This window comes from Epinephelus moara, chromosome 1 (assembly GCF_006386435.1).
Source record: "Epinephelus moara isolate mb chromosome 1, YSFRI_EMoa_1.0, whole genome shotgun sequence".
Taxonomy (NCBI): domain Eukaryota; kingdom Metazoa; phylum Chordata; class Actinopteri; order Perciformes; family Serranidae; genus Epinephelus; species Epinephelus moara.
Genome location: NC_065506.1, coordinates 50,360,431 through 50,370,961, shown reverse-complemented (window position 1 = coordinate 50,370,961; position 10,531 = coordinate 50,360,431). Strand labels below are relative to the sequence as shown.

At 45.3% G+C, this 10,531-nt stretch overlaps 1 protein-coding gene across 1 annotated transcript in view; it reads right to left on the bottom strand.

Moving 5' to 3' along the window:
- The window catches only part of LOC126396848 (transient receptor potential cation channel subfamily M member 1-like), a 33,480-nt gene that overhangs the window by 19,180 nt on the left and 3,769 nt on the right, over positions 1-10,531 (bottom strand). The window contains exons 2-11 of the mRNA XM_050055229.1: positions 10,511-10,525; positions 5,948-5,998; positions 5,643-5,783; positions 4,589-4,618; positions 4,210-4,502; positions 3,464-3,692; positions 2,148-2,276; positions 1,925-2,065; positions 661-789; positions 299-550 (exon numbers count right to left, since the gene is read on the bottom strand). Of these exons, the coding sequence (XP_049911186.1) occupies positions 299-550; positions 661-789; positions 1,925-2,065; positions 2,148-2,276; positions 3,464-3,692; positions 4,210-4,502; positions 4,589-4,618; positions 5,643-5,783; positions 5,948-5,998; positions 10,511-10,525 (1,410 nt within the window). The remainder of the gene's footprint in view (positions 1-298; positions 551-660; positions 790-1,924; positions 2,066-2,147; positions 2,277-3,463; positions 3,693-4,209; positions 4,503-4,588; positions 4,619-5,642; positions 5,784-5,947; positions 5,999-10,510; positions 10,526-10,531) is intronic.

Here is a 10,531-nt window from a genome sequence, read left to right as displayed (position 1 = left end):
CTATTGCACGTCTGTCCGTCCTGGAAGAGGGATCCCTCCTCAGTTGCTCTTCCTGAGGTTTCTACCGTTTTTTTTCCCCGTTAAAGGGTTTTTTTTGGGGAGTTTTTCCTGATCAGCTGTGAGGGTCATAAGGACAGAGGGATGTTGTATGCTGTAAAGCCCTGTGAGGCAAATTGTCATTTGTGATATTGGGCTTTATAAATAAAATTGATTGATTGATTGATTGATTGATTGATTGATTAATGAGGACAGTTGTACATTATGAGGACAGTTCTTCAGTGGTTAGATGATGTCATACCATCTTCCCGATCATCATGACGTAGGGCCCCAGGTACTTGTTGACCCCGAAGATGTCGAGGACGCGGATGTACCAGAAGATAATGTCGACGCAGTAGATGACGCGGCCGTAGCCCATGGACGGTTCGCTCTGCAGACGCAGCAGGAGACCAAACAGGAAGACGGAGATGGCGACCAGGTCTGTGATGTTCCAGTAGTCTTCCAACCACACATTGATCTTCTGCTTCAGCTTCCCCGGCTCTGACATCAGGATCTGGTGTGTGTGTGTGTGTGTGTGTGTGTGGGAAGAGGGGGGGGTCAGAGGTCAGAGGTCAGAGGTCATCAGTAACGTGTCAGTTTGACGTCAGGTGTGTCCATGGTTACCTGTCGGACCTTCTCCAGGCCCAGAGTGATGATGTAAGAGATGACGATCCACTCCTGGAGAGTCGGCCAGCGCTCCATCTTCACCAGGATGATGTAATTATACAACATCAGGTACACCAGGTACGAGATCTGAGACACATACACACACACACACACACACACACACACAAGCAGTGTTACAGTGTCATCGTTTCAGAGCCTCATTAACTGTAAGCTAAGCTAACAGGAGTTAGCACATCTGTGGTGAAGCTAACGTAATAATAAAACATTATGACATCACTACTGCAGCAGCAGCTCTGAGCTGTGATTGGTCCCTTAACACGGGCTCCAGAACATTTTAATAAATATCAAATATATAAATAAATAAATAAATATATGAACATGTCAGAGGTCAGACGTCAGAGGTCAGACAGAATAGAGCCTACAGTATCAAAACTGAGTCATATTTCTGTTATACGGTACAGTTACTAATATAACTGTAGTTCTGTGTGTTCTCTGATTTTAGTTTGGAGTCTTTATCAAACTGCTCTCAGAGCTCTGACTGATCTTTTAAAGAGAAGGACAATAAAACATGAGATGATAAATACTTTTTGTTTGATGGAAGAGTCTCAGTTATGTTGTTGTATTTTCAGTCTAATGTTATTTTAAGACGTTAAATGTTGAAATTATATTCTTTAACTTCTGTTTTTTTTTTAACTCTATTTTTTAAATCAAAATATGAGATGTTCCATTTGACCACCAGCGTCTGTAGGAAGGTGATTTTAGGACAACATGTGTTTGAGAGTCGTCAGTTCTGTGTTTGGTTAGTCTTTGTTTTTGCTCTGTAAGCTGCAGTCGGACTGAGTGTTCATAGATCTGTGTTTTGGCAGTGAGGACGTTGACCATGATGATCCAGTTAAACTGTTCCAGAATACAAACCCAGTTTAAACTGGCAATTCCTTCGGCAATTTTCTCGTAAGTCGGCCCGTCCTTCACCGTCCCCGTCATCTGACGGTTAATGGCCTCTTAGTTTGCGAGGACAAGGAGGGCGCACAATTCCTTGTCTCCCCAGTTGCGCCAATATGTCTACCCTACGAGGCTGAAAATTGGGCGGCTCTGAACAGCTCGCCAATCCGGCTCTGTGTGTCTAAACGCTCGCAGCGTCTGGCAGTGTGAAAGGGGTGATGTCACGCTGCAGTCAGAATGAACACCTGACCTCTGACCTCTGACCTGTCTGTTAATATAAACCTTCTGAACATTCTGGAGTTGAATATGTGAAACTTGCCGTGTTGAACCAGAACTTGGTGAAAGGAGCGTTGTAGAACTCGTAGATCTTCCTCATGACCGGAGTCTTTCTCCTGTGTTTCTTCTGCTCTTCTTCTTCATCTCCTTTTTTTGACGTGGCATCCACATTGGAGACAGCGTCCTAAAACAAACTCATATCACTTACACTGCTGATGAAGACAAAGTCTCTGAAGCTGCTGCCAGCGGCGGCGGTGGTTTGGTACCTTGCTGGATTTGTTGTCGTCGTCCTTGATTCTCTCCTCTGTCTCTTTGGACAAATGAAATGAAGCTTCATCTCCAAGACGGAAGTCCATGAGGAGGATGGCAGGAGGGAACACGATCCCTAAAATCACCTGGAGACAGAACACTCATTATTACATCAGCCTGCTGTCTGTCTGTCTGTAATGTTATTATACTGTGTTGTGTTCCTTTAATACACTCCAGTCAGGTGGGGGCAGTTGAGAACAGGTGGAGGCAGTTGAGAACAGGTGGAGGCAGTTGAGAACAGGTGGAGGCATTTGAGAACAGGTGGGGGCAGTAGAGAACAGGTGGAGGCAGTTGAGAACAGGTGGAGGCAGTTGAGAACAGGTGGAGGCAGTTGAGAACAGGTGGGGGCAGTAGAGAACAGGTGGATGCAGTAGAGAACAGGTGGGGGCTGTAGAGAACAGGCGGCAGCAGTAGAGAACAGGTGGGGGCAGTAGAGATCAGGTGGGGGCAGTAGAGAACAGGTAGACGCAGTAGAGAACAGGTGGGGGCAGTAGAGAACAGGTGGGGGCAGTAGAGAACAGGTTACTGTGATGTTTCCTGTGTCTCTGATCAGCTGATTGAATCATTCATGTTCACTCTCAGTTCATTTTTGGTCCAAACACATTCAGACACATTCACAGTCACAGGAAGTTGTCACTGTGACCTCACTGACCTCAAGTCTGGACTGGACCCTGGTCTAGATCAGACCTTGCAGGGCCTGGACTGGACCCTGCAGGACCTGGGTCAGACCCTGCAGCGCCTGAACTGGACTCTACAGGACCCGGATCAGAGTCCCTGTCTGGGTGTGGAGGTGCTGGGACCTTGCAAGACCTGGATCGTACCTTGCAGGACTTGGATCAGACCCTTCAGGACCTGCACCAGAACCTGCAGCACCTGGATCAGACTTTTCAGGATGTGGAACAGGGTCGTTGTCTGGGTGTGGAGGTGCTGGTACCCTGCAGGACCTGAATCGGACCCTGCAGGGTCTGATCCAGACACTTCAGGACCTGGGTGTGTTACAGGTTCTGGATCAGACCCTCAAGGATGTGTGGAGGTGCAGGTACCTTGCAGGACCTGGACCAGAGGGTCTGGTCCAGACCCTTCAGGACCTGGTTGTGTGCTGCTGCTGGTACCTTACAGGGTCTGGATAAGACTCTTCTGGACCTGAATGTGTGCTGTTGCAGCTACCTTACAGGGTCTGATCCAGACCCTTCATTCCTGGACTGGAGGGTCTGGTCCAGACTCTGCAGGACCTCTTATCAGGGTCCCTGTTTGGGTCCAGCTGTGCAGGTACCTTGAGGCTGTTGCTCTTGCCCATCCTCAGACAGCCCATCCACATGTCGGTGAGCAACATCTGGCTGCAGGTGTGGGCGATGAAGTCTCGGTGTTTGGCGGCTACTGCGAGTTTCAGACAGGTGGAGTTACTCCAGTTCTTCAGCTCGTACGTCAGCAACTTCATCGCCACCTGCTCGTCATGTTTGTACGACTGGTCCAACAACTCGTAGGCCAGCTGACCGAACTCCCTGCGCAGAGGAGACACAGCAGCACCCCCACAGGATGTGACATCACTACACACCACAACACTTCTTGTCAATACATCAGTATTTCTCCTGTCATGTTATGTTTCCATCGTTCTCTTTGCTGACTCAGAAACGCTTAAAGTCCTCCTCCCTGTTTCTGACAGAGTTTCACCGCAGCAGCTCTCTGAAGATGCTCTGAGAATAACCCTTATCTTAACCAGGACCTGGGCTGCGTTCCAAAAACAGTTTGAGTCGCCCTCGCTCACTTGCCCTCAGCCCTTGCTATGACGTCACACGGAGGCCACTTGGAGGGCGGAGGGAAAGTGGGCGGAGGGGGAGTGGGGAGGGGTGGGGAGTGGGGAGCCCAGTGTCGCCCTCGCGACACTGGGCCCTGGTCTGTCTCTGGTCTCTGGTTTATAGGCTCTGGTCTCTGGTCTCTGGTCTCTGGTCTTTTGTCCCTGGTTTCGGGTCCCTGGTACCTGGTCCCTAGTCTCTGATTTCTGGTCTCTGTGGGACTCACTTGGAGTTGTTCTCCAGGTCCTGGTAGATGTCATCCACCAGCTCGCTCTGGGACGACTCGTGGGCCATGGCCTTGTAGAGTTTACAGGCCACCAGCGCCTTGGCCATGGCCTCCTCCCCCCGCTGCCACAGGAAGAGCGCCATCTTCTGACGCTTCATCAGCACTGCCCACACCATCAGCTCATGGAATGGGTACTGAAACCTGCTGACCTCGGGGTCGTCCACGTCGATGTCCACTTCCTCCTCCTTCTTCTTGTTTTTCTTTCCTTTGCCCTTTGGACGGGGCTCGTCATCCTGCAGGAAGTGACCTCACAAGTCACATGTCAGTCCACCATCAGCTGATCTTATATGTACAACAGAAAGTACTGAAAACAACAAACCTCCATTCCCAGAAGTTTCAGAGCCTTCGGCTGCGAGAGAAGAGACAAAGACATCAGTTTATTATTCCAGAAATACATCATCATCACAGTCCCGTCAGCTTTATACTCAATGAGTCTCATTCATGAAACATTTGTTAATCTGTGAGCAGATCTGCACATGTAAAACCTCGGTACTAAAAACTTGCACCAGTCATGAACGCTGCGGTGAACTCTGGTTTGATAGTAGGCACGTGTGTTTGTTCATATATGCCAAGCAGTTGTAAATTGACAGCGCGCTAATGCTAGTCAGTAATTAGCATACAGCCCCGCCCATGAATGTCCAGTGACATCATATATGGAGGTGATAACTACTATGATAGGTGCATCCTGTCAACCTGTGGACACATGGAGCAAACACAGACAGAGAGAAGAAAAGGTTTCTGATGCTGAGGCTGAAGTTATTTCAGAAAGAAGAATATTTTGTTTCCTCCTGTCAGTAGAGGTGTGACAGGGACAGGTATATCAGAGGATGTTAACTCTGTGTCCTCTGCTGTGAAAACTATCTGGGCCCCGTTTCCCAGAGCCTTTGTAGCACTACATGCATGCTAAGTTGTGTCTTAAGGTCTCCCTTAAGCTTGCGGGCTGTTTCCCAGAGTCTCCTTAGTGAAGATCTATCTTCTGAAGGGTAGATCTTAAGAAGGGCGGACTGAACCACTTGTAAGCGGTCCCTGATGACGGAGGAGCTATTACACGTTGGGGCCCAGTGTGGCAATACCCACCTGTGACCTCAGCTAGATAGATCGTCGGAAATCTACATTCAACTGAAAACTGGATTCTGGATCTACAGCAGGTTATGAATGAATGAACAGTATATACAGTGTTATACTGTATATACTGTTCATTCATTCTATATCTATCTATATCTATATCTATCTATATATATATATATATATACATATATATATATGTATATATATATATATATATATCTATATATATGTATATATATATATATATATAGATATTATGAATGAATGACAGAGTTTGTTATGGTCTTTGGCAGAGGCATGCTCACTCGTTTGAGGCCGTACAGGTTGTTGTACAGCGTCCTGAAGCTCTTCCTGGTGTAGTTGCAGCGATAAGCTCCACCCATCAGCAACTCCAGCACCAGGCCGATATCGATGAGTGTGATCTGATAGTCTGGAGGAAGGTTCCCCTGAAACACAATGAGGTTTCACTCATGTCACGATTAGAGTTCAGAAGACAAAATATTCATGTAAATTAATAAATAATAACTAACAGATCAATGAATAATTGGTAATGAGCTTTGTTCTTTGAAGATCAAAAAAAAAATCCTTATGATTAAAAACACACACTGACCTTTTTGACGTCTCTGACCACAAAATGCAGCGTGTTGGTCGGCCCCAACTTCTACAGGAAGAAAAACAACCAACCAACCAAACAAACAAACAGGAAGCTCATGAAAAGTACAAGTATGGGCGGCTGTGGCTCAGAGGTAGAGCGGGTCGTCCACCAATCGAAAGATCAACGGTTCGATCCCGGGCTCCTCCAGGCTGCATGTCGAAGTATCCTTGAGCAAGATACTGAACCCCAAATTGCTCCCAATGGCTGTTCCATCGGTGTGTGAGTGTGTTAAAACTGAGTAGCAGGTGGCACCTTGTATGGTAGCCTCTGCCACCAGTGTATGAATGTGTGTGTAAATGGGTGAATGTGACTCGTAGTGTAAAAAGCGCTTTGAGTGGTGACTAGATGACGAGAAAGACGCTATACAAATGCAGGTCCATTTAACATTTACCATTTACAAAAACAACAAACCTAGAGTTTCTCTGGACGTGGAAAAAAAACAGGCATGAGAACATCTGTGAAAAATGTGACATCAGAGGGACTCTGGTTCTGACATCGGACAGCAACAAAGATGCCAGAACCCTAAATCCATAATTGTGCTGTCGACCAGAAAAATAAAATAAATATCCATATGTATGACAACATGACTCATGGATTCATGTTCATGTAAAATAATAACACTGAACAGGCCACTGTTTTTATAACAGACCACACATAACTTATTTTTTTATTTTTTAAAAATACATTACTCATAGTTTAAATTCATTATTTATAAACATCAGTGTGGTTAATTAATGATATGATAATATTGTCTACAGTGTCTACAAACACAATGACACATGAACACATGAACACACTGACACATGAACACAATGGCACATGAACACATGAACACAATGACACATGAACACATGAACACACTGGCACATGAACACAATGGCACATGAACACATGACCACAATGACACATGAACACACTGACACATGAACACACTGACACATGAACACATGTACACACTGACACATGAACACACTGACACAAAAACACTAACACATGAACACATGAAGACACTGACACATGAACACATGAACACACTGACACAAAAACACTAACACATGAACACACTGACACATGAACACAATGACACATGAACACACTGACACATTAACAAAACACAATGACACATGAACACACTGACACATTAACAAACTGACACATGAACACACTGACACATTAACAAACTGATACATGAACACACTGACACATGAACACACTGACACATGAACACATGAACACACTGACACATTAATAAACTGACACATGAACACACTGACACATGAACACACTGACACATGAACATATGAACACACTGACACATGAACACACTGACACATTAACAAACTGACACATGAACACACTGACACATGGACACACTGACACATGAACACATGAATACACTGACACATGAACACACTGACACATTAACAAACTGACACATGAACACACTGACACATGAACACACTGACACATGAACACACTGACACATTAACAAACTGACACATGAACACACTGACACATGAACACACTGACACATGAACACACTGACACATTAACAAACTGACACATGAACACACTGACACATGAACACACTGACACATTAACAAACTGACACATGAACACACTGACACATGGACACACTGACACAGGAACACATGAATACACTGACACATGAACACACTGACACATTAACAAACTGACACATGAACACACTGACACATGGACACACTGACACATGAACACATGAATACACTGACACATGAACACACTGACACATTAACAAACTGACACATGAACACACTGACACATAAACACACTGACACATGAACACACTGACACATTAACAAACTGACACATGAACACACTGACACATGAACACACTGACACATGAACACAATGACACATGAACACATAAACACACTGACACATGAACACATGAGCACACTGACACATGAACACACTGACACATGAACACAATGACACATGAACACACTGACACATGAACACAATGACACATGAACACATGAACACACTGACACAAGAACACACTGACACATGAACACATGAACACACTGGCACATGAACACACTGACACATGAACACATGAACACACTGACACACTAACACATGAACACACTGACACATGAACACACTCAATCAATCAATCAATCAGTTTTATTTATAAAGCCCAATATCACAAATGACAATTTGCCTCACAGGGCTTTACAGCATACGACATCCCTCTGTCCTTATGACCCTCGCAGCGGATAACACTGACACCTGAACACAGCGGATAACACTGACACCTGAACACAATGACACATGAACACACTGACACATGAACACACTGACACATTAACAAACTGACACATGAACACACTGACACATGAACACATGAACACACTGACACATGAATACACTGACACATGAACACACTGACACATGAACACATGAACACATTAACAAACTGACACATGAACACACTGACACATGAACACACTGACACATGAAGACACTGACACATGAACACATGAACACACTGACACATGAACACACTGACACATTAACAAACTGACACATGGACACACTGACACATGAATACACTGACACATGAACACACTGACACATTAACACACTGACACATGAACACATGAACACACTGAAAAATTAACACACTGACACATGAACACATATACACACTGACACATGAACACACTGACACAAAAACACAATGACACATGAACACACTGACACATGAATACACTGACACATGACAACACTGACACATTAACACACTGACACATGAACACATGAACACACTGACACATGAACACACTGACACATTAACAAACTGACACATGAACACACTGACACATGAACACATGAACACACCGACACATGAACACAATGACACATGAACACACTGACACATGAACACAATGACACATGAACACACTGAATAAAAAGATAAAGTCCGCACACCAGAAGCTGCTCCGTGAGCAATTTATTCATGTATTGTTGTTACGTTTCGGGCCCCTGCCCTTCATCAGACCAGGTACACTGACACATTAACAAACTGACACATTAACACACTGACACATGAACACACTGACACATGAACACACTGACACATGAATACATGACAGTCAGCAGGTTTAATCAACTGTAACTGTGTGTTTCCTGTCAGCTATAACATCAGTGGACAGACAGGTGTGTATAAGATGAGGACGGCGTGTCACACATGTGTCCACAGCTGTCGGAGCTGACACACACACACACACACACACACACACACACACACACACACACACACACACGTGCACACACGTGCACACACACACACACACNACACACACACACACATGCACACACGTGCACACACACACACACACACACACACACACACACACACACACACACACACACACACATGCGTCCATTCAACAAACATGATCAATAAGTTCATCCTTACACATCTGTTTAATATTTCCTGCTGAATGACCTCATGTCAGACCATAAACTCTGATGAAAATACAAAACATGTAAACATGTTTTCTCTCTGCATGTTGATACGTGTCACGTGTCACATGACGTCTGTCGAAGTCTGAATGTCTCTCACACACTGTTTGTTAATGTTCATGTTTTGACAGCTGCGACTGCGACATGTGACATCACTCATCATACAGCTGATGTAATGGTTACACTGAGGACACTGAGGATACAGAGGACACTGAGGACACTGAAGATACAGAGAACACTGAGGATACAGAGAACACTGAGGATACAGAGGACACTGAGGACACTGAGGATACTGAAGATACAGAAAACACTGAGGACACAGAGGACACTGAGGATACAGACGACACTGAGGACACTGAAGATACAGAGAACACTGAGGATACAGAGGACACTGAGGATACAGAGGACACTGAGGACACTGAGGATACAGAGGACACTGAGGACACTGAGGATACTGAAGATACAGAAAACACTGAGGACACAGAGGACACTGAGAATACAGAGGACACTGAGGATACAGAGGACACTGAGGATACAGAGGACACTGAAGACACAGAGAAAACTAAGGATACAGAGGACACTGAGGATACAGAGGACACTGAAGATACAGAAAACACTGAGGACACTGAGGATACAGAGGACACTGAGGACACTGAAGATACAGAGGACACTGAGGATACAAAGGACACTGAGGACACTGAGGATACAGAGGACACTGAAGATAAAGAGGACACTGAGGATACAGAGGACACTGAGGATACAGAGGACACTGAGGACACTGAGGATACAGAGAACACTGAGGATACAAAGGACACTGAGGACACTGAGGATACAGAGGACACTGAGGACACTGAAGATACAGAGGACACGGAAGATACAGAGGACACTGAGGATACAGAGGACACTGAGGACACAGAGGACACTGAGGATACAGAGGACATTGAGGACCCTGAGGACACTGAGGACACTGACTGCTGTGTGGCGTCCTCGGATGCGTCTCACCGTGTTGTAGAGCTCCTCCAG